Genomic DNA, 22,650 nt, shown 5'->3' with positions numbered 1-22,650 from the left:
AAATACAAAAATTAGCCAAGTGTGGCAGCGCATGCCCGTTGCCCCAGCTACTTGGGAGGCTGAGGCAGGAGAATCGCTTGAACCCGGGAGGCGGAGATTGCAGTGAGCCGAGATCATGCCACTGTACTCTAGCCTGGGTGACAGAGCGAGACTCTGTCTCAAAAAAAAAAAAAATAGGTTAATATGAAAATATGTCTGACATATACTGTTAAGTGAAAAATTCAAGTCATAGAAGAGAACGTAGACTGTAATCTAAGCTGTGTTATCTTTTAGCATAAAGGTAGTCATATAAAAACATGGTACAAATGCCTGGTGTATGCACAAAGACAATGCCTAAAACTATATATCAGAAAACAGCAAGCAGAGAAGAGGAAATGGGAGTGTGGGAAGGAGGGGAAGATGAGAAACCAGCAGGTATTACTTTTAAAATAAAGAGTGTATCTTAAAAATATATACTTGATATCTGGTTCAATTTTGTGTTTGATAAAAAGGAGCTGGGCACGGTGGCTCACACCTTTAATCCCAGAACTTTGGGAGGCCAAGGCAGGTGGATTGCTTGAGGTCAGGAGTTCAAGACCAGCCTGGCCAACATGGTGAAACCTTGTCTACTAAAATAAAAATTAAAAAAAATTAGCTGTGTGTGGTGGTAGGTGCCTATAATCCCAGCTACTAGGGAGGCTGAGGCAGGAGAATTGCTTGAACCCAGGAGGCAGAGGTTGCAGTGAACCGAGACCATGCCACTGCACTCCAGCCTGGACAACAGAGAGAGAATCCGTCTCAAAAAAAAGAAAAAAAAGAAAAAAATACACTTGATAGAAATATAAGAGGAATATATATAGCCTACAGCTTAACAAGGATTCCCCATATTTCCAAACAGAACATGATGGTAAATTTAAGATATTTAGCATTATTTGGAAAATACATGGTTAGATAATCTTAAGGTAATCTATATTTTTATTTGATGTTTTGTTATAATGTCATTGTAATAGCACTAACACATACTTACTAGGTAATATTTAAAAATAATTTCCTTTCTTTGAATAATCCTTCAAGTAGTAAATTTTACATTCAATTAAGTGAAAAGATAAATGAGGAACATTAGAAATAAAAACTTAGTGTTAGAGAATTTTCCTTAATTTATGCCAAGTTTTGAGACAAAGATTGAAATCTCTGGAGATTTTGGTTATGCTAAGGGTACACCAAGTGGAAATCAAGATAGCTTTGAAATTTGTCGTTTCCAAGAAAATTTAAGTATTGTATGGTATTTGATAATTTCTAAATTTTTTCTTATGAAGAAAAGAACCTAAATTTCCATAATCTAATTCAATCCCTTTTAAAAAATCAATCATAAACTGGGTTTCCATATATAATACATTTTTTAAAATCTCTTTTACAGTGACACAATTAAGATGCAAATTATTTAGATTTGCTCAAGTTTGCTTGTTCTTGTTCCTCCAAGTTCTAGGTCAAATCCAACGTTAAAATATATGAAAGCTTTTGATTTATGAAGTAGAGAATTTTGCCTTCAAAATTACACCACATGACCTATTCTTATTTGAGGAATATTTTCTTTTTCCCTAGGGAAAAAATTATCCTAACCCCAAAATGATAGTGTACCTCTATACCTATAACAGCAACTGGCATATCTGTGCTCAATTATATTTGTTAAATGAATGGTCCTTGTAAGTACGATATAAGCAAATATCAACCTTCTTTGCCAAGTTCTCCACATGTAAATACTGTTAGAAAAGAAGAGTTTTTAAAGTAAAATTTAGTGTTTACAATTTTAACTCTCGTATCTTCTGATTTCTACGCCAATGCTTTTATCCTTAAAGCCACATCTGTCCCTTGGCTGAAGAGTTGTGAAAGATCAGGAAACTTTTACAACCTATCCATAACCAGTGTTGGCATTTGCAATATCCATGATTCAAACAAAATATTTTCAAACCGACTACTTTTACTAAACATGCAATGTGCTGGCCACTTTAATAGATAACCGGGCTTTGAGGAGGTATAGGTGTATTTCAAGAAATGTACTATCTAGTTAGGAAGAGAGGACAGGTAAGACAATAGCAATGGAGAAAAAACCACAATAACATATGACGAATGTTAGATGTGACTTTAAGAGTTCAGGGGGCGGAGCCGGGCGCGGTGGCTGAAGCCTGTAATCCCAGCATTTTGGGAGGCCGGGGTCGGCGTATCACAAGGTCAGGAGATCGAGACCATCCCGGCTAACACGGTGAAACCCCGTCTCTACTAAACGAAATACAAAAAATTAGCCGGGCGTGGTGGCGGGCGCCTGTAGTCCCAGCCACTCGGGAGGCTGAGGCAGGAGAATGGCGTGAACCCGGGAGGCGGAGGTTGCAGTGAGCCGAGATCATGCCATTGCACTCCTGCCTGGACGACAGAGCGAGACTCTGTCTCAAAAAAAAAAAAAAAAAAAGAGTTCAGAGGAGGGTAACTGAGGGAAATCGGAGGCTGTTTCAGAAGGTGCCCAGCAACAAGTGGGACTTAAGCCGGACTCCTGCAACATCCGAGGTGCGCACGGTGGCCCAGGATCCTAACAAATTGCTAGTCCGTGGCTATGAGTCAGATTATCTATCAAGGACTCTCCGGGCTCTGCGGACATGCAGAACGCAGGCGCCACGCAAGCCGGCCCCGCCCTTCCACCCCTCCCCGCGCTCCCCGGCCCGGGGCGCGCTGCTTAGAACCCTCCCGGGACTGGCTGGGGGCGGGCGGACAAGGCCCCACCTCTGCCAGGCGCAGGGCGGGCGCGCAGGCGCAGTCTCCCCAGGTTGTAGACGCGGCTGCCTGGCCCGGCGGGGTGAGTTGGGGACGCGACGCCTTGGTCGCAGCGGCGGTATGGTCGCCGCAGTTTCTCGGTCTTCGCTTCGGCGACCTTGACCCCCTTGTGGGTGGGCGAGGCTGGAAGAGAGGCTCCCCACCCCACTTGGCTTCTCGATCCCTGGGGGCGCCGGCCGGTCACCGAGGGCCGTGTGAGCGCCGCTCTGCCGGACCCGGGTCCATGCGGCTGCGGGAGAAGCCCTGGGCGTCGGGGCTGGCGAGGGGCAGCCTGGGAGGGGCCCGAGTCCCCTGGTGACCTGGGCGCGCGGCGGCCCCACACCCTTCCGTCCGCCTCCTCGCGGCTCATTTCTCTTCACATCCTCGGGGTGTGTGTGTTGGTGACCGGAGGAAGCGTGTCTAATGACTTTTTGGAAGCGTCGTGTATTAGGAACTCCGGGGCCGGGTTGCTTGGGTCCGCATCTCCATCCACCACTTACTGGCTTTGGGAACTCTGCAAGTCACTTAACCTCTCTTTCTCAGTTTCAAGTGTAAAATGCGGAAAATAATAGCAACTTACCTCCTAAGGTGGTTGTGAGGGTTGAGTGGGTTAATATTTGTGAAGTGCTTAGAACTGAGCGTGATACACAGCAAAACCATAAGTGCTGCTCATCTTTTTGAGCTTGGTATATAAAAGGAGATAGTGACTTTTCTTCTCTTTCCAACCCCCATAAATAATTGCCCAAGAGTAGGAAAAAAGGATTTTTTTTTCTTAAGGATATGGGCTTTTTGCATAGCGTGTTTAAAAGCAAAGCTTTCTAAACAACTTAGTTGCACATCATACTTTAGAGAAAAGACAACTGTTAAGTGATGGTGACTTGAAAACTGTAAAGTTTATTGTTTGGAAAACCGCATGAGAAAAATGGCCAGAACATATTTGTGCTAAAAAGAGTTAACATAGCAGGCCTTAGACTGCTATCCTTAGAAAGGACTGCTTGCAATGTTGGTGCTTGTTTGGCATCTGGGAACTTAGATTTTTGGGTTTGTGCTGAACAGTATGTTTTATGCCGAAATTACCAGCTTCTGTAAAAATCCGGGACACCGAGTCTCTAATGGGCTTCCCTGCGCGGAAACTGCTGCCTTTTCATTGATGGAGGAAGGGTGTGTTTTGTTTGACCCCTCTTGGGAGGGAGACCGCATAAGGAGCCTACCCGTGATTTCTCCAGACTCCACTTGTGTCTTTTTCTATTATGATGAGCCTGTATATCCATACTGCATTGTGTAATAAATGTCAGCCATGAATTCAACTATATGTTGAGTCCTGTGCATCCTATCAAAGCTCTAAATGTGGGGGAGATCAAGGAGATCCTCAGCCACAGTTTTGTAAATTTGTGTAAAGGTAAGGGATATAAGTGCCGTTTTTTTACAAGGATATGTTTCCTAGTGGTACTGGGCTTTTAGTGTAACCATCACCTGAATAATGTACATTGTGTCCATTAAGTAATTTCTCATTCCTCACCCCACTCCCATCCTTCCCAGTCTCTAGTGCCCAGACACAATTTTGATGATAAAAAGTATTGGAAGCTCTAATAATTGGACTTTTAATTTTGCCCTTTTGCCTTAAATGGAAATTGGAAAACTACAGATAAATAATTGCCGAATTGTGGGTTACTGTACCAAATGATTCTGTCTGTTTAGACATATTACATATGGCAGAAAAATCATCAGAAATTGCCTCTACGTTACCAAGTTAAGTTTGAGTCAGTGTTTTTGAAAAAAAGGCACAGGTTGCTTACAGTATGTAGGTCAAATGCCTGGTTTTGTTTGTTATTTTGCTAGCATTATCTGTGTTAATGCTCATCTTTATCAAGAGCTTATCTGTACCACAGCGGGAAAGTATAACCAGTTTCTCATAGGCCATTTTCCCTGTACTTTATTAGTTATACCTATCTCTTTTCAGGACATTAAATTCTTTTTTTTTTTTGAGATGGAGTCTCGCTCTGTCGCCCAGGCTGGAGTGCAGTGGCGCGATCTCGGCTCACTGCAAGCTCCGCCTCCCGGGTTCACGCCATTCTCCTGCCTCAGCCTCCCGAGTAGCTGGGACTACAGGCGCCCGCCACCACGCCCGGCTAATTTTTTGTATTTTTAGTAGAGACGGGGTTTCACCGTGTTAGCCAGGATGGTCTCGATCTCCTGACCTCGTGATCCGCCCGCCTCGGCCTCCCAAAGTGCTGGGATTACAAGCGTGAGCCACCGCGCCCGGCCTAGGACATCAAATTTAAATTGATGGAGGTAGGTTTGTAAATTTGGGGGTAGAAAGATCAAATTTGCCATCTGCTTATGTCTCTTTTCCCTTATAAAAGACTAGATCAGTTTTTGATAAGTTAGTTGGGAGATGGAGGGGTTAGAGGTTTAAGGAAAGTGAAGAAGATTTGAAATAGCTTTGTGGATAGTATGTAAGTTGACCAGAAGGTGAAGTGAATAATAATGGACCTAGTCTCCTTTCCTAAGAGACTTTCTCTCGACATGGAAAAAATGCTTAATTGGGTTCATCTAGGATTGGGTTCTGCGAGAGAGGTGATGTAGTCCTTAAGGCTTTGCACAAGTATTCCGGTTCAACTCTTTCTGGGTACATGTAATGCTGCACTCTTTGTACATGGGCAACCCCTCTCCATGTCTGCTTGAAGTTAAATGTGCCATGTGACTTGCTTTAGGAAGCAGCTCTCCATTCGCCATTTCCACTTCTCCCTGCCCTGCTGTAAGGGTCATGGAAGGACTTGTTGAGATGCAGCCTCTTGTCAGCCTGGACACTATAGGAAAATATGAGTGGCTGATCAGGCAAGTTGGAAGAACTGGGAAGTTGCTATCAGAGAAAGGGATACTTAAATTAGTGATTTTATAAGCTGGAACAGTAGGGGAGAGTAGATGAGGAACTTTGGAGGGAGAAGGTGGAGATGAAGTGCTCAAGGAACTCAGAGGCTTTTTACGTGTTCCTAACCCCGAAGCCCTTAATTTATTGCAACTTAGTTCAGTAGTGATGACCGTTGGACTTAATGGTAAACTTCAGAGCTCCCTTATTGTGAAATATGGAATGAATAAATCAAGACTGGGAATTTAGTACTGAATTGAAAGATTCATTACCTTGATCATTGAAAAGTAAGTCAGCAACCATGAAAATTACGATGTTGCTTAGCCACCAGGCAGGAGAGTAAAAGGTAGGTAAGCTACTCTAACAGAGACTCCAAAATATAGTAGTTTTAAAAAATGCTTAGCTCGTATCTAAAATCTTTGATAATTAACTGAATTTTTAAGAAATATAAGGGATAGAGGTAAATAACACCATGAAGAAAGAGACAAATTCAGTGTGAGACATTATACAACTGCTGTCGAAAGAGTATTCTATGGGCCCCCAGCAGTGGCTTCAGTTAGAAGCTTTTTAGATAGGTAGAATCTCAGGTCTTGTGCCAGACTTGTTGAATCAGAACTTTCATTTTAACAAGACCCTCAAGGTGACTCATGCACTGGCCTGATCTCTTTAAAAAGCTAAAGTCTTAGTCAAGTAAAAGGTTGGAAGAACTGTTCTGTTAATAGATTAAAAGATACTAAAGAGACGTAACCAATATCAAGTGCAAACCTTGATTGAATCTTTTTCAAAAAACCAGCTATAGAAGACAATTTAGGGTCAACTAAGGAAATTAGAATATGATGGAATATGAGATGATATTAGAAAATTATTAATTTTCTTAGATATGATTACATTGTTATATAGGAGAATGTGCTTATTTTCAGAGATACATGCTGAAGTATTTACGGATGAACTGTCAAGATTTCTACAACTTTCAAATAGTTAAACAACAACAACAACAACAACAACAACAACAAAAAAATATATATATATATACTCACATACACATGTGTCTCTCTATACACACATATTGATATTTAGATAAAAACAAACATAGCTAATTGTTAATAGGTGTGGAATTGGTGGGGCACCATGTCTCATACCTGTAATCCCAGCAGTTTGGGAAGCCAAGGCATGTGGATTGCTTGAGCCCAGGAGTTCGAGACCAGCCTGGGCAACATGGGGAAATCCCATCTGTACTAAGAAATACAAAAAAATTATCTGGGCGTGGTGGTTGCACCTGTAGTCCTAGCTACTTGGGAGGCTGAGGTGGGAGTATCACCTGAGCCTGGGGAGGTCAAGGCTGCGGTGAGCTTAAATCAGGCCACTGCACTCCAGCCTGGGCAATCGGAGTGAGACTCTCAAAAAATAATAATAGCCCGGGCACGGTGGCTCATGCCTGTAATCCCAGTGCTTTGGGAGACCGAGGTGGGCGGATCACGAGGTCAGGAGATTGAGACCATTCTGACTAACACAGTGAAACCCTATCTCTACTAAAAATACAAAAATATTAGCCAGGCCTGGGCTAGGCGCGGTGGCTCACGCTTGTAATCCCAGTACTTTGGGAGGCCGAGGCGGGTGGATCACGAGGTCAGGAGATCCAGACCATGGTGAAACCCCGTCTCTACTAAAAATACAAAAAATTAGCCGGGCGTGGTGGCGGGCGCCTGTAGTCCCAGCCAGTCGGGAGGCTGAGGCAGGAGAATGACGTGAACCCGGGAGGCAGAACTTGCAGTGAGCTGAGATAGCGCCACTGCACTCCAGCCTGGGGGACAGAGCGAGACTCCGTCTCAAAAAAAAAAAAAAAAAAAAAAAAAAAAATTAGCCAGGCCTGGTAACACACGCCTGTAATCCCAGCTACTTGGGAGGCTGAGGCAGGAGAGTCACTTGAACCCAGGATGTGGAGGTTGCAGTGAGCCGAGATCCGTCTCAAAATAATAATATTAATAATAGTAATAATAATATAAATGTGGAATCTAAATAGTATATGCGTGTTCATTATACTGTTCTTTTAACTTTTGTAGATGTTTAAAATTTTTCATGATAAAAAGCTAGAGTGAAAAATCCCCAAAAATGTAGTAGCTTAAAAAGATAGAAATTTAATTTTCTCTTAATATTCCAGCACTAGTCGTACAACACAGGTAGAGTGGCTTTACTGTGCTTGGCTTACAGCTTCCATTTTTGATCCAGTGTGGCTCATCCAGCTCCTACTATTTCCTTGCTAGCAGAAGGGAGGACAGGGTAAAGAGAACTCATTATCCAGAAGCAATACTTACTCCGTTGATGAAAACTTTAGTTTTGGTCATTCATCTGGACATCATATATTTAGGGGCTGTGTCTTGGTTCAGCCTGGTTTAGCAAATTATTATAGACTGGGTGGTTTAAACAACACAGACTTATTTCTCACAATACTGGGAGCTGGGAAGTCCAGGGTCAAGATGCTGGCAAATCTAGTATCTGGTGAGGGCCTTCTTCCTGGTTTATAGATGGCCATCTTCTCTGTATATCCTTATGTGGATACAAAGGTAGCTTTCTAGCCTCTTATTATAAGAGGCCAGTCTCATTCATGAGGGCTCCACCTGCATGACCTAATTACTTCTCAAAGGCTTCACCTCCAAGTACCATCACTTTGGGGATTAGATTTCAACATATCAATTTGGAGTGGGGACACAAACATTTAGTCCATAACAGTATAGTTGGCAAAAGCCAATGGAATATACCATGTGTATACTGATTTAACAAAGATTTATTTCATTTCAAATGATGTTCCCCTCTTCTTCATCTGCTGATTTCCCAGACCAATTGAAATTGAAGTCATTTCAGTTTTAATATGCATTAAATAAAATATAAAATTTTAATTTCGAAGACTAAAATGTATGAATTTTTTTCCCTCAATCCCTTCAGTAAATAACAGATGCGGGTGAAAGATCCAACTAAAGCTTTACCTGAGAAAGCCAAAAGAAGTAAAAGGCCTACTGTACCTCATGATGAAGACTCTTCAGATGATATTGCTGGTAAATTGTGATACTTGGCATCCCAAATAGTGTTGAGAAGAAATAACAATGCAGTTGACCCTTCAACAACATGGGTTTGAACTCTGAGGATCAACTTGTACACAAATTTTTTTCCACCAAACCTAGATGGAAAATACACTATTCTTAGGATGCTGAAAACTGCATACTTGGCAGGCTGACTTCCTAAATGCAGATTCCACAGGGCCCACTGCGGGACTTGAGTATGCACAGATTTGGGTTTATGTGGGGAGGTCCTAGAACCAACTACCCCACTCCACCTCCCTGCCTCAAGTATCTGAGGGAAGACTGTATATATTTTTAATTAAGAAATCTGTTACTCTTTAGTTTTGCTGTTTTCTGCGTAAATATTAGAATCACCTTGTCTAGTTCCAAAAAATCCTGTTGGCATTTTTATTAGGATTTTGTTTAGTTTATAACATGAAGTAACTTGGATTGGCTTTTTTTTTTTTTTTTTTTTTGGTCTCTTTCTCATGGCCTATTAAAACCATGTCACCAAGCCACCAGAGCTTGGCAGATGGCTTTTGGGAGCTGCTGGCCTCAGGGCTTGGTTTTCTCTTTAGCCTCATGCTTTTGATTTGGGCCTCTGAGGATTTTCCTCACTTTCTTGCTAGCTCTCCATTTAAAGGGATATTTTTAATATATTTTTTCCATTTTAGGTATACATAATTGCATATAGCTATACACACACACACTCACATATGAGTGCCTATGTCTTCTGAAATCCGAGTAAGTTCTAAGGATTGTACCAACGTCAGCTTCCTGGTTTTGATATTTTACTATAGTAGTGCAAAACATTAACATCAGGGGAGGCTCACTGAAGGGTGAATGCGACCTCTTTGTATATTTCTTTGTACCTTCCTGTGAATCTAAAATTAGTTCAAAAATTTAAACTGTAATAAATTAGGGAGATCAGATAAGGTCCTAATGATATTTAAAGAGATAATTCAGACATCCTTTAGTGCAGCAAACTGGCTATCCTGAAACATCATCCAATTTTAGTACATGTATAGCTTTGTATAACCACCACCAATCAAGATACTTGACTGTGTCATCACCACCCTATGTGCTGTCCATTTATAGCACCACCGTCTGCCTTGCGTCCATTGCCCCCTACAACCATGAATCTCTTCTCTCATTCTATAATTATGTTATTTCATGAACATTATATAAATGGAATTATATAGCATATATCTTTTGAGTTATTTTGTGTGTTCAATCTCTGTGCTTTTTAGTTAACAGCATTTAATACTTTTGAGGTTTGCTCAGTAATGGTAGCACTTTGGTGTAGCAAAGAAAATGTTGAGATTTTGTTTTATCTTATTCAGTAGGTTTAACTTGCCAACATGTAAGTCATGCTATCAGCGTGAATCATGTAAAGAGAGCAATAGCTGAGAATCTGTGGTCAGTTTGCTCAGAATGTTTAAAAGAAAGAAGATTCTATGATGGGCAGCTAGTACTTCCTTCTGATATTTGGTTGTGCCTCAAGTGTGGCTTCCAGGTAAGAAAAGTGTTATTTATATGTGAGTTTTTCTGAAATGTTTTCCTTAAATACTTATTGTGAGTTGGACTGTTGGTCATGCATGGGAGTTAAGATAAATTTATTCCAATTTAGAGAGAAATTTTCCAGGAATGAACTTAAAAATGATTGTTAAGGTAAAGTAAAAGGTATGCTATGTTCAGAAATTAATCAGGTGTGGTTTATAAATACTTGCTGAGGGAATTCAACCTATTTGCAGTAGTTCCCATATCTGGACCAGTCTTTACCTTTTGTATTTACTTAGGAAATGGATCCACCTTTCAGATTAATTTTTTTCTCTCTCAAAACAGATTATTCTGCTGCTTTTCAAAATAATTTAAAATCTTAAAGTTTAAAAGTTATTGATATCTGTAATAAAGGAATTTTCTAATGAAATTAAAAGTATATACTTCTTTAAAAAAATAAGAGAAATCTTCATTATCTCACACAAAATGTCCAGAAGTAAGGCCACTTCAGGATTAGTTAATTTAATGGAAAGAACTTTAAAAACTGAGGTTTATTCTGTTTTCTGCTGTGCCATCCTCAACCTCACGGTTGTGTTCCTCTTAAAAAAAAACAAAAAAACCTTCTGGAAAGATTCAGCAGATTTGACTTCCCCTCATGTTGCATTAACCGGAATTGCATCTCATTTCTTTACTTACCTAGTGAGGGAAATCGCTATGATTGGTCTGTGTCTCAGTAGTTCTCAGTGGGTTGGGGTGAAGTTGTGTACAGGACTGGGAAATGTGTTTTTGCGAAAGGGCACCACTGGCCTGCCAGGATGCTGGGTGTTCCACAGTGTGCACATTTTCAAATGATAGGGAAATTAACTTTGCCCATGATTGTTTTAGGTAAATACTGTATATTGAGCATGTTAGCCTGTTTGCAAGAAATTAAATTTAATGAGAATCCATATTACTTTTTTGAAACTTTCTCCTCTGGCCTGAAATTAAAAACAAAACTTTTCAGTATAAGTGTGAGTATAATTTAAGTTTTGATTAATTTGAAACAAACATTTGTAAGTCATACAAAATAAAATTCTGTTCATCTTCAGGGATGTGGTAAAAACTCAGAAAGCCAACATTCATTGAAGCACTTCGAGAGTTCCAGAACAGAGCCCCATTGTATTATAATTAATCTGAGCACATGGATTATATGGTAAGTTAAATTTTGTTAGTTCTTGTGTCCACTAACCACAGCCCCCCAATTTTTTTTTTCTTTAAGCTTTTAAGGTAAAATATTTAAAGCTCCGCCTCCCGGGTTCACGCCATTCTCCTGCCTCAGCCTCTCCGAGTAGCTGGGACTACAGGCGCCCGCCACCACGCCCGGCTAATTTTTTGTATATTTAGTAGAGACGGGGTTTCACCGTGGTCTCGATCTCCTGACCTCGTGATCCGCCCGCCTCGGCCTCCCAAAGTGCTGGGATTACAAGCGTGAGCCACCGTGCCCGGCCGGCTTATGGTTTTTTAACCTGAACACAATTTATGGGATACTTCAAGAAAATTAATATTACCTATGAATATAAAATTCAAATTGGAAAAATTTTAACTATCTCTCTACTTTTTGTTGTTGTTGTTGTTGTTGAGACAGAGTCTCACTCTGTCGCCAAGGCTGGAGTGCAGTGGCGTGATCTCGGCTCCATGCAATCTCTGCCTCCTGGGTTCAAGCAATTCTCTTGATTCAGCCTCCTGAGTAGCTGGGACCACAGGCGGACGCCGCCATGCCTGCCTCATTTTATGTATTTTAGTAGAGACAGGGTTTCACCATGTTGCCCAGGCTGGTCTTCGAACTCCTGAGCTCAGGCAATACGCCCTCCTTGGCCTCCCAAAGTGCTAGGATTATAGGCGTGAGCCACTGCGCCCGGCCTCTCTACTTTTCTCTAACATTTTCCTTGTATAATATAAAGAAAAATTCTTTTTAGTTGATTTTTTTTGATGGTAAACTTGCTAATACAGAATTCTAGTGTTGTAGAGAAGGAAGATACTTCAAGCAGTCAGGTCATTTTCTGAAGGGAGAGGGAAGAGCTGGGCATAAGTAGCTTGTAAAAACTTTTCAGGTCATTCTGCTGTTTAATCCTGGTTGAGAACCTAGTCCAGTTTCCTATGTTACCTGTAAGGAAACTATGTAATATTTACCTTTGTGTGGTTATGAAGTAAAAATCCAGGTACTAAAACAAGTTTTTTGTGGGGCGCGATGGCTCACACCTGTAATCCCAGCACTTAGGGAGGCTGAGGTGGGCGGATCACTTGAGGTCAGGAGTTTGAGACCAGCCTGGCCAATATGGTGAAACCCCATCTCTACGAAAGATACAAAAATTAGCTGGGCATGGTGGCGCATGCCTATAGTCCCAGTTGCTCAGGAGGTGAGGCAGGAGAATCGCTTGAACCTGGGAGGTGGAGGTTGCCACTGCACTCCAGCCTATGTGATAGAGTGACACTCCGTTTCAAAAAAACCAAAAACAAGTTTTTTTATTTTCTAGTTTCTTATTAGCATATCACACTGTTTCGGTGGTATAAATGGACACTATGTTGAAATGCTTCCTCTGTGTTTTACAATAATTTTCCAGCTTGAATCTATGGACTCCTAAGGGTTCCTTGAATGAATTTTCAGGAGTCCTCAGATTTTCTTTAACATAAAAATATTTTGTCTAAAATTAATATAAGGGTATTTTGGCTCACAGAAGAGGTCTTCATCTTTAATACAGCCAGAAGGGTTGGGCACCAGCTGCATTTGTGTTTTTCTTTGTTGTTGTGAGTCCCACCAAGTAGTATTATTGGGGAGAATGAGGGAAGGACAGAGAGAACTTAATATATAAATGATGCATTGGAACCAAGGGAGACAGCAATGGTGCCATAGTGTGGCAGTTCAATAAGGATTTCACTTTAGTGGTCTCAAACTCTAGGTTCATCAGAATCTCAGGGAGATCTTGTTATGACAGATTGCAGGATCCCAGTCTTAGAAATTCTAATTTAGTTGTTCTGGGGTGGAGGGGCCAGAGAATTTGCATTTAACAAGCTCCCAAGTGTTGCCAGTGCTGCTGGTCTGGAGACCACAGTTTAAGAGCTACTGAATTAGAAAAAGGTGGGTAAGAAGATTTTGAACATGTAAGGTAACATTGGTGTAATGCATTATTTTTTATTTTTATTTTTTTTGAGATGGAGTCTCACTCTGTCACCCAGGCTGGAGTGCAGTGGCGTGATCTCGGCTCACTGCAACCTCTGCCTCCTGGGCTGGGAATAGCTGGAATTACAGGTGCCCACCACCACGCCCTGCTAATTTTTGTATTTTTAGTAGAGATGATGTTTCACCATATTGGCCAGGCTGGTCTCGAACTCCTAACCTCAAGTGATCCTCCCGCCTTGGCCTCCCAAACTGCTGGGATTATAGGTGTGAGCCACCACACCCGGCCATAATGCATTATGTTTATAAAACACTTTGAACACTTTCCAACACATGTTCTTAAATGATCACTGGATCTCATGAGGATAAAGGAAACAGGTAATTATAATATACAGAAGAAACAAATTAATATGATGTATTAATGAGTAAACTTAATTGAGGGTAGTTTTCTGAATTGGAATGTGCTTTTGAAAATGTCTTTCCTAACCCTCTACCTCCAAATAAGCGCCAAGCAAAATAGAACAGCTATTTCTTTGAGTCTTACCCATCTCTATATGTAATCAAGCTAGAAGCCTAGCAGTTATTTCCTTCCGCTTTTTTATCTTATTTTATTTTTTAGCCTGTTAACAAAAGTAGACAGAGTGGTATAATGAATTTACCTATACCCATCAACCAGCTTCAGTTGTTGTTGTTGTTTTTCCAGCTTTAAACATTATCAACTCACAGCAAGTCTCGTTTCATCTAGGCCAGGATTTCTCGATCTCAATACTATTAGCATTTGGACTGTTAATGCTCTGTGATTAATTCCTTCTTGTGCTGTTCTGTACGTTATTGGATATTTACCAGCATCCCTGACCTCTACCCACTTAAATACGAGTAGTGGTCCTCTCACCTCTCACCAATTGTCAGAACCAAAACTGTCAAATGTCCCCTAGGTGGCAAAATCACTCCTCATTGAGAATATCAGTGATTCTCAACAACAACATTGAGAATCGCTGACATTGTCTCACTCACTTCTCCCTACCCATGGCAGTTATTTTGACACTTCCCTTTCCCTCCTCTTTTTTTTTTTTCTTGAGACGGAGTCTCGCTGTGTCGCCCAGGCTGGAGTGCAGTGGTGCAGTCTCTGCTCACTGCAAGCTCCGCCTCCCGGGTTCACGCCATTCTCCTGCCTCAGCCTCTCCGAGTAGCTGGGACTACAGGCGCCCGCCACCACGCCCAGCTAATTTTTTGTATTTTTAGTAGAGACGGGGTTTTACCGTGGTCTCGATCTCCTGACCTCGTGATCCGTCCGCCTCGGCCTCCCAAAGTGCTGGGATTACAAGCGTAAGCCACCGCGCCCGGCCCCTCTTTAATTTGTTTCTGTTTCTACCTGCAAATATATATAAAGAATGCCCATTTCTCTCCAGATCCTCTGCTACTATACTAATCTGTTTCTGTTCCTAATGCCCTCCAGTCCCTCCAATCTAGTTTATCACATTAGTGAGAGTGATGTTTTTAAAGTGTAAGTTAGGGCTGGGTGTGGTGGCTCACACCTGTAATCTCAACACTTTGGGAGGCCGAGGGGGGTGGATCACTTGAGGTCAGGCATTCAAGACCAGTCTGACCAACATGGTGAAACCCCGTCTGTAATAAAAATACAAAAATTAGCTGGGCATAGTGGTGCATGCCTGTAATCCCAGCTACTGGGTAGCTGAGGCAGGAGAGTCACTTGAACCCTGGAGGCAGAGGCTGCAGTGAGCCGAGATTGCACCGCTGCACTCCAGCCTGGGAAACAGAGCGAGACTCTGTCTCAAAAATAATAATAAATAAAGTGTAAGTTGGACCATATCATGGCCCTGCTTAAAAACCCTCTGGTGGCATTTCATTATACCTAAGATAAACTGCCGAAACTTTCATTTCAACTGTAAGTCTCTGTATGAATTGTCCTCTGCTTATTTCTCTAGGCTTACCTGGTGGCTTCCCCTTTGTATTCCCTCCCATGTAATTTAAAGACAAAAGTAACTAAATACCAACTTTGTTGTCTGATGTGCAAAATTATTGAGGATATTTTCATAAATTTTATATTTTTTCAGGTGTTATGAATGTGATGAAAAATTATCAACGCATTGTAATAAGAAGGTTTTGGCTCAGATAGTTGATTTTCTCCAGAAACATGCTTCTAAAACACAAACAAGTAAGTTAAGCAATTACTAAAGGAATCTGTGTTAAAATACAGTGTTTCATATAAACAGTTCATAAATTCATAAAGAATACTTTAGATTTTACTGTGACAGCCCAGCCAATAATTTGAATAAAGATATTATGAGTATTGGCCGGGTGCAGTGGCTCATGCCTGTAATCCCAGCATTTTGGGAGGCCGAGGTGGGCAGATCATGAGGTCAAGAGTTTGAGACCAGCCTGGCCAACATGGTTAAACCCCATCTCTACTAAGAATACAAAAATTAGCCGGGTACGGTAGCACATGCCTGTAATCCCAGCTACTCGGGAGGCTGAGACAGGAGAATCGCTTGAACCTGGGAGGGGAGGCAGAGGTTGCAGCGAGCGGAGAACATGCCACTGCACTCCAGTCTGGGCAACAGAGCAAAACTCCGTCTCAAGAAAAAAAAAATATTGTGAGTATCATGCATTCTTAGGTGGCAAACTTGTTGTATGTTTATATAACCAATTTGAGAAACTGAAGTATGTTGTGTCTAGATCATGGGCTTTGAAGTCAGTCCTAGTAAGTTTGAATTTAGGCTTCCCCACTTATTGGCCATGGTCACTTTTATTGCTTAGTTTCCTTATTTATAAAATTAGGATGATAATTCTGTCTTATGGAGTTACTATGAGGCCTAGAGATAATATTTTCTAAAGATTTAGAAATAGTGCATGTAAAAATACTTGCGTAGTACCTGTATTAGTCTTTTCTCGTATTTCTATAAAGAAATACCCGAGATTGGGTAATTTATAAAGAAAAGAGGTTTAATTGGCTCACAGTTCTGTATGTTGTGCAGGAAGCATGCTGCTGGCATCTGCTCAGCTTCTGGGGAGGCCTCAGGAAACTTTCAATCATGGTGGAAGGTGAAGGGGAAGCAGGCACGTCTTACATGGTGGAACAGGAGGAAAAGATAGACGAGGAGGTAGTACACACTTTTGAACAACTAGATCTTGTGAGAACACACTGACTATCATGAGAACAGCACCAAAGTGATGGAGCTAAACCATTCATGAGAAGCCCACTCCCATGATCCAGTCACTTCCCATCAGGCCCCTCCTCCAACATTGGCGATTACAACTCGACGTGAGATTTGGGTGTGGACACAGATCCAAACCATATCAGTACTTGACACATACATATGAAATGGTGTCTCTTATTTGTTACATAATTGCAGTGTAGTTCTGACACTAACTACTGGGAGTTAGGCCAGACTTCACAGGCTAAGGGCACAGTTGCCCACAGGACTGCCCACACTTCAGACACTAGCTGCAGGCTCGAGGGTTCCTAGACCACTGAATTTCTGACCAACTGTCTACAAATTTGGGAGTTCCTACCATTTCTTCAGGTTCAGTGATAATTTGCTAGAATGAGTCAGAGAACTCAGGAAAGTGCTGTACTAACAATTAATAGTTTTAATATAGCAAAAAAGGATACAAAACAGCCAAAGGAATAGATGCATAGGGCAAAGTCTGGGGAGGGTCCCAAATGAGAAGCTTCTGTGTCCACTCCAGAGGGAATGAGGACGCATTCTCCTCACCCTCCCCAGCCCATGCATTCATGTACACTAATACGCACAGAGTATTGGTAACCAAGGAAGCTCACTGGCGTTTTGGTGTGGAGAGTTTTATTGGGATTTCATTGTGTAGGCATGATTGATTGAATCATTGGCCATATTGATTTAACTCAGTCTCCAGGCCCCCAACATTCTAATCACATGGTTGGTCTTTCTGGCAGGGCCAGGCCCCATCCTGATTCATCTCTTCGGCATAAACTCTAGGTGCCCACAGTGAGTCAATTTGTTGACATAAACTATCAAATGTGGCCTGAGGGACCCATCATGAATAACAGACACTCTTGTCACTCTGGAAATTCCAAGGATTTAGAGGGTACTTCCCAGGAACCTGGGGAGAAAAGCCAGCCAGATCCTTTATTATATAACAGTAATGTATTGTATATTATGTATTTTGTTATTGAATACTTTGTTACCTAACAAATAAATAATAAATAACGTATGTTAAGAGTGTATAGGATAATAGTTTCTTCCTCCAAAAATAGTAAGTGCTTCCCACATGCCAGGTATTAAATTTTATTTGGTCTGTAGTATTAGAGTAAAACAAAAATAGTTTTATCTTGCCCTCTAGGCATTAGATATAGTGGGAGCAACAAGCAAAAAATGCAAATATATAATGACTTCTGGTAAGTGCTACAAAAGAAAGGAACAGATTGCAGTGCTGGGTAATAATATAGTAGTCACAGTGATCAAGAAAGGCTAATATTGCAGAAATGTGGCTTGTTAGGAGAGAGTGCAAAGAGATGAAGTTACGAGGTAGATGAGCTGGTCATGACGGATACTGTAATGAACTCCATGGTAAGGAATTTTTATTTTTTTGGAAGTGTAAGGGAAATTACTAAAGTGTTTTAAGCAGGGGGTATCACGGTAATTTCATATTTTTTTTTAAATAAAGATAAGTGATTGCTGTGTGGCACACAGATTGTAGGGAGTTAAGCATGGGGGTGGGGAGATCATGAAGAGGGTTAAGGAGGTGATTGTGGGGGGGCAGGTGAGAGGCTGATAGATACTCATGGGGAGTGAGTGGATTACATGTAATGAGGGAGGGAGAGTGGGAGGAATTAAGTATTAATACAAACCTCAGGATTTTTACTGAACAGTTAGGTGAATGGACGTGATAATTTTGAGTTGCCTTTGAAGCAGAATTGAATTGCTTAGTAGGTGGCATCAGAAACTGAAAAGCTATATAAAAATATAGTTGCCAACTGTGTTTTCTATAGCCCAGCGTACAGCTGTTTTTGTTAGCCATCGCCCTAATGAGACAGTAATGGTGAAGGAACCGGAGGAGGAACCAGAGAAGGTAAACTCAGGCTCCTGAACAGCAGTAGAAATGATTAATTTGATCACTTATCATTTACTTATTCAACAAACATTTATCGAGTTCTATTCTGCACCAGGTATACTAGTTGTAGCTCCAGTTCTGCTCAAATAAAGAACCAGGAAAATATGGTGGTGAAAGACATGTAACACTACTGGAACTGAAGTTGGTCATAATACTGTCTGCTGAAAAATGAGCATTAAGTTTCGTTGGCCATAATAAGAAGATAGGCAGGGAGATGATGGCATGGGTGATGAAAATACAAGTTTAGAAATTATTTTCTCTGGATTTTTTTTTTTTACCTTAGAGGTTCTCTAAGGTTAAGTACAATGCCAGTCTGATTTTCATTCAATTTTACTGATTTCTTGAATAATTATTGCAAGAAAGATGCTAGGAAGGGAGCATAGAATTACGGTATGATGGAAAGTACATGGCTTTGAAGTTGGGCACGGTGGCTCAGGCCTTAAACCCAGCACTTCAGGAGCCCAAGTCGGGCAGATCACTTGAGGCCAGGAATCGAGACCAGCCTGGCCAACATGGTGAAACCCCGACTCTACTAAAAATACAAAAATTAGCTGAGCATAGTGGCACATTCCTGTAATCCCAGCTACTCAGGAGGCTGAGGCATGAGAATTGTTTGAACCCGGGAGGCGGAGGCTGCAGTAAGCCGAGATCACACCACTGCATGCCAGCCTGGGCGACAGAGTGAGACTATCTCAAAAAAAAAGAGAAAAAGACAGTAGATGGCTTTGAGTCAGGGGGTCTGGTGTTCAAATTTGACTCTGTCACTAGGTGTGTGACCCCAGGCAGTAATCTGTTTATGCAAGCCTCATTTTTCCTTAGTACTTTATATTTCCAAGGTGCTTCAGGGAATAGAGATTGATAGTCACTAAATCTTTAAGAGGCTAAAGATCTGAAAGAAGGTGTAAGATTAAAAAGTAATGATATGCAAGTAGAGTAAGATTTCTGTTTTAGGTAACAACCAAAGTCCTTCAAATATCCAAAGAGGGATATAATGTTCAGTTGTAGGAACTAAAAAGGAATCATGGATGAGCTGGCTTTCAAGCTGACCCTTAAAGGATGAACTTTGGGCAGGTGAAGATGAGAGAAGAAATCATTTCAGGTGGTGGGAAGCACAAATACAAGCCTTAATTGTGTTTATAGAACCGTGAATAGCACCTGGGGCACAGGCTTTTGAGGTAGTTTGAGAGAGAGTGGAGCTTTCAAAGTTTGAGAGATACGTAGTTCTTAGTTTAAGGCTTTCGGCAGTTCTAGGGCAAGATGTCTTTATCCTTGTGGGTCAAGCTACAGGATCTCTCAGGCAAGTTTGATTTAAAATAATATTCTTTGGCATTCTAGAATAAGTTTTTGGATATAATAGTTTGCCGTACTGTGCCTTGTATGTGGCTTCCGTATATTTTTATAAAATATTTGGAAAATCAAATGAAGTTTTTATTGAGGTTTGTAAGAATGCTGGATATGATTTTGCAGTAATCTTAATGGTAATCGTGAAACATTGTGAAAACACCTATATATGATAAAAGGAATATGAAACTGTATTATTGTGTTTGGGTGAGAGGATAAGTATGATTTTAAAAGGTTATTTTTACATTTTTGTACTAAGTAAAAATAGTTATTGAGAAGAAAGCCTGTGCCTGTATGTTAAACACATTTTGAAGTTATGCATGACCAGAAATTTTCTCTCTTTCTCTTTAAAGCATATCATAAATTCTTTTGTTTTTTTATTCCTTTACTTTTAGGCATCACTATCCTAAAATCAGATAGTATATGGGTGGCTCACTCCTGTAATCAGAGCACTTTGGGAGGCTGAGGCAGGCAGATCACTTGAGTCCAGGAGTTTGAGACCATCCTGGGCAACATAGCGAGATTTGGCTCTAAAAATAAAAATGAAATAAATACTATACCATGTTAACACAAATAACATTTGTAGGAAAGATAACTGTTTCAAAACAAAAATTTAATGAGTGGCACTGTCTTGCATTTTTATAAGACTGTTAAGTGTCTGGCTTAGTAGAAAACATCTGGATTCTCATATCTGCTTCTGCATTTAATCTTTTGTGCATTTAATCTCCACATGCCATATGGCCTCTGGAGAATGGCACTGTATAATTGAGAGTGAATGAAAGTAAAAAAAGCAAATAAAATCTTAGTCTTATTATGAAAATACTTTTGACCTTAAGTACCCTTGAAAGAAGGAAGTTGCCTTCCGACCCACTTTGAGAAGTGCTGAACTGTAGCACATTTGTCTTTATATTTTCTGTCTTCAGCCTTACTTACACATTAAGTCTCAGCTCAAATCCTGCTTCTAGGATGCTTTCCCAATCCTTATCTCTTTTTTGGCACTCAGTGTCTGTGCAGCACACTTTAGAATCTAACAACACTTTTTTGATGTTTCATATTTATGTTTGTACATGTCTTATTTTCTCCCAAGACTGTAGGTTCCTTAAGACTGGACTCTGGATTATATTCTTTTTGATTTTTATGTGGGTAGACAGTAAATACTTGCTGAATAAACCAAATAGAATGTGACCAGTTTTTATTGAGGAAGTAGATAAGCTTTGCACTTTCACCCCTCAAAATCCTAAATATTAATATCAAAATTATTCAGTCTTTTAATATCTTTGAGTTTCTGCTTTGTACCAGATGCTGCATTAGGTGTTGGAGATGCAGTAGTAAATGGGACAGGTCTAATTCTAGTTCCTGTCATTACTGATCTTTTGGTCTATTGAGGGATATAGACAAATTGCACTTAGTTATACTTGCCTGTTTAAATAGTGCTGTGATGGAGCAAGTACCAGGGACCGTGAGAACAATTTGGAATAGTATCTAACTTCGACTGGAGGAGCCAGGCCAATTCTATTTAGAAGAATAATCCAACTTAGTTGGAAGCAGAAGAATATCTAGAAATTATCTGGGCAAAAAGGTAACAGATTGTGTGTTCCAGGCAAAGAAAATAGCTCATTGACGAGAGCTCGATAGGTTCAGGGAAGTCTAGACAGCTGAAAAGTTGAGTTTTGTGGTGTAGAAGATGATGAGAGGTGAGACTTGAGGTAAGTAAGAACAGATATTTAAGGGCCTTGTACAGATAGAATTTGTTCTGAGGGCAGTGAGGAACTACTGTTAAGTTTTAAGCAGAGAAGTGGCTGATCAGTGATTTTGTGTCTTAGATCTCGGTTTGACTTGTATGGAGACAGATAGGAATGCCAATATATGTATAACTGCCCATTTATTATGTTAATATCAATTTATCATATGACTAAGTAAAGATTTCTAAGGCATAATGGTTAACTGGAAGTTAGTCGATTTTGAGAATAAACTGGCAAGCTAATTATTATTTGGTTCCAAGCTAGGGGAATTGTGGGGCACCAAGTTGTCTCTTTTTACTTGCTCTTTAAATATTAAACTTCTTTTCAGCTGTAGAAATGGGCAGATTACATTAATACTACATGACTGGTTTAGGTAATTGCATTAAGCAGTTGAGATGAACCCCAGCTCAGGTTTCCCAGAAGAATGCTTACAGCTGTGTAGATTTCACATCTGATGTTAGGATTTGCTTATAGAAACAAAACTCCCTCTACCTCCCCCTTCCCCATACATGGAATAAAAAGGTCATATATAATGCAAGACTGAAAATGGGCAAATAAGCATTTTTGTGAGTACCACCCAGAAATAGGTATTATTAAAAAGTGGACCAGAGAACTTTGGAGACAGTAAAAAAAAAAAAAAAAAAAATCAGTGGTTGAAAGGGGTTGAGGAGAAGAAGGGGTGAATAGGCAAAGCACAGAGAATTTTTTAGGGCAATAAAACTACTCTGTATGATACTATAATGCTGGATCCATGTCATTCTGCATCTGTCCAAATCCATAGAATGTACACTGCCAAGAGTGAACCCTGATGTAAACTATGAACTTTAGGTGATAATGATGTGTCAGTGCAGGTTCATCAGTTACAATAAATGAACCATTCTGGTGGGGGATGTTGATAATGGAGGCTATGCATGTGTTGGGGTAGGGGGGATATGGAAAATCCCCAGTAACATATGCTCAGTTTTGCTGTGAACCTAAAACCTGCTTGAAAAAAAGAATTTTTTTTTTTTTTAAAAGAGGGCCAGTGTCCTCTGAAAGGCTCATGAGATTTCTCACTTTAATAGTCTTTTAAATGTCATGAAGTGTTCTGCAAATATT

At 40.6% G+C, this 22,650-nt stretch overlaps 1 protein-coding gene across 10 annotated transcripts in view; it reads left to right on the top strand.

Annotated features, from left to right (window-relative positions):
- The first annotated feature begins 2,762 nt into the window (after positions 1-2,762).
- Positions 2,763-22,650, top strand: part of USP45 (ubiquitin specific peptidase 45) — a 73,285-nt gene continuing 53,397 nt past the window's right edge. For 2 of the 10 annotated variants that reach the window (XM_055259682.2, XM_055259620.2), the window contains exons 1-5: positions 2,763-2,824; positions 8,591-8,700; positions 10,047-10,219; positions 11,292-11,395; positions 15,433-15,533. In XM_055259682.2, coding sequence (XP_055115657.1) covers positions 8,601-8,700; positions 10,047-10,219; positions 11,292-11,395; positions 15,433-15,533 — 478 coding nt within the window. In that variant the 5' untranslated portion in view covers positions 2,763-2,824; positions 8,591-8,600. Of the gene's footprint in view, positions 2,825-4,868; positions 5,074-8,590; positions 8,701-10,046; positions 10,220-11,291; positions 11,396-15,432; positions 15,534-22,650 lie in introns of those variants that run through there. The other 8 variants (XM_055259660.2, XM_055259634.2, XM_063619779.1 and 5 more) reach the window with 7 other exon arrangements.

This window comes from Symphalangus syndactylus, chromosome 2, assembly GCF_028878055.3.
Source record: "Symphalangus syndactylus isolate Jambi chromosome 2, NHGRI_mSymSyn1-v2.1_pri, whole genome shotgun sequence".
Classification (NCBI taxonomy): Eukaryota; Metazoa; Chordata; class Mammalia; order Primates; family Hylobatidae; genus Symphalangus; species Symphalangus syndactylus.
This window is presented reverse-complemented; position numbering and strand designations above follow the sequence as displayed.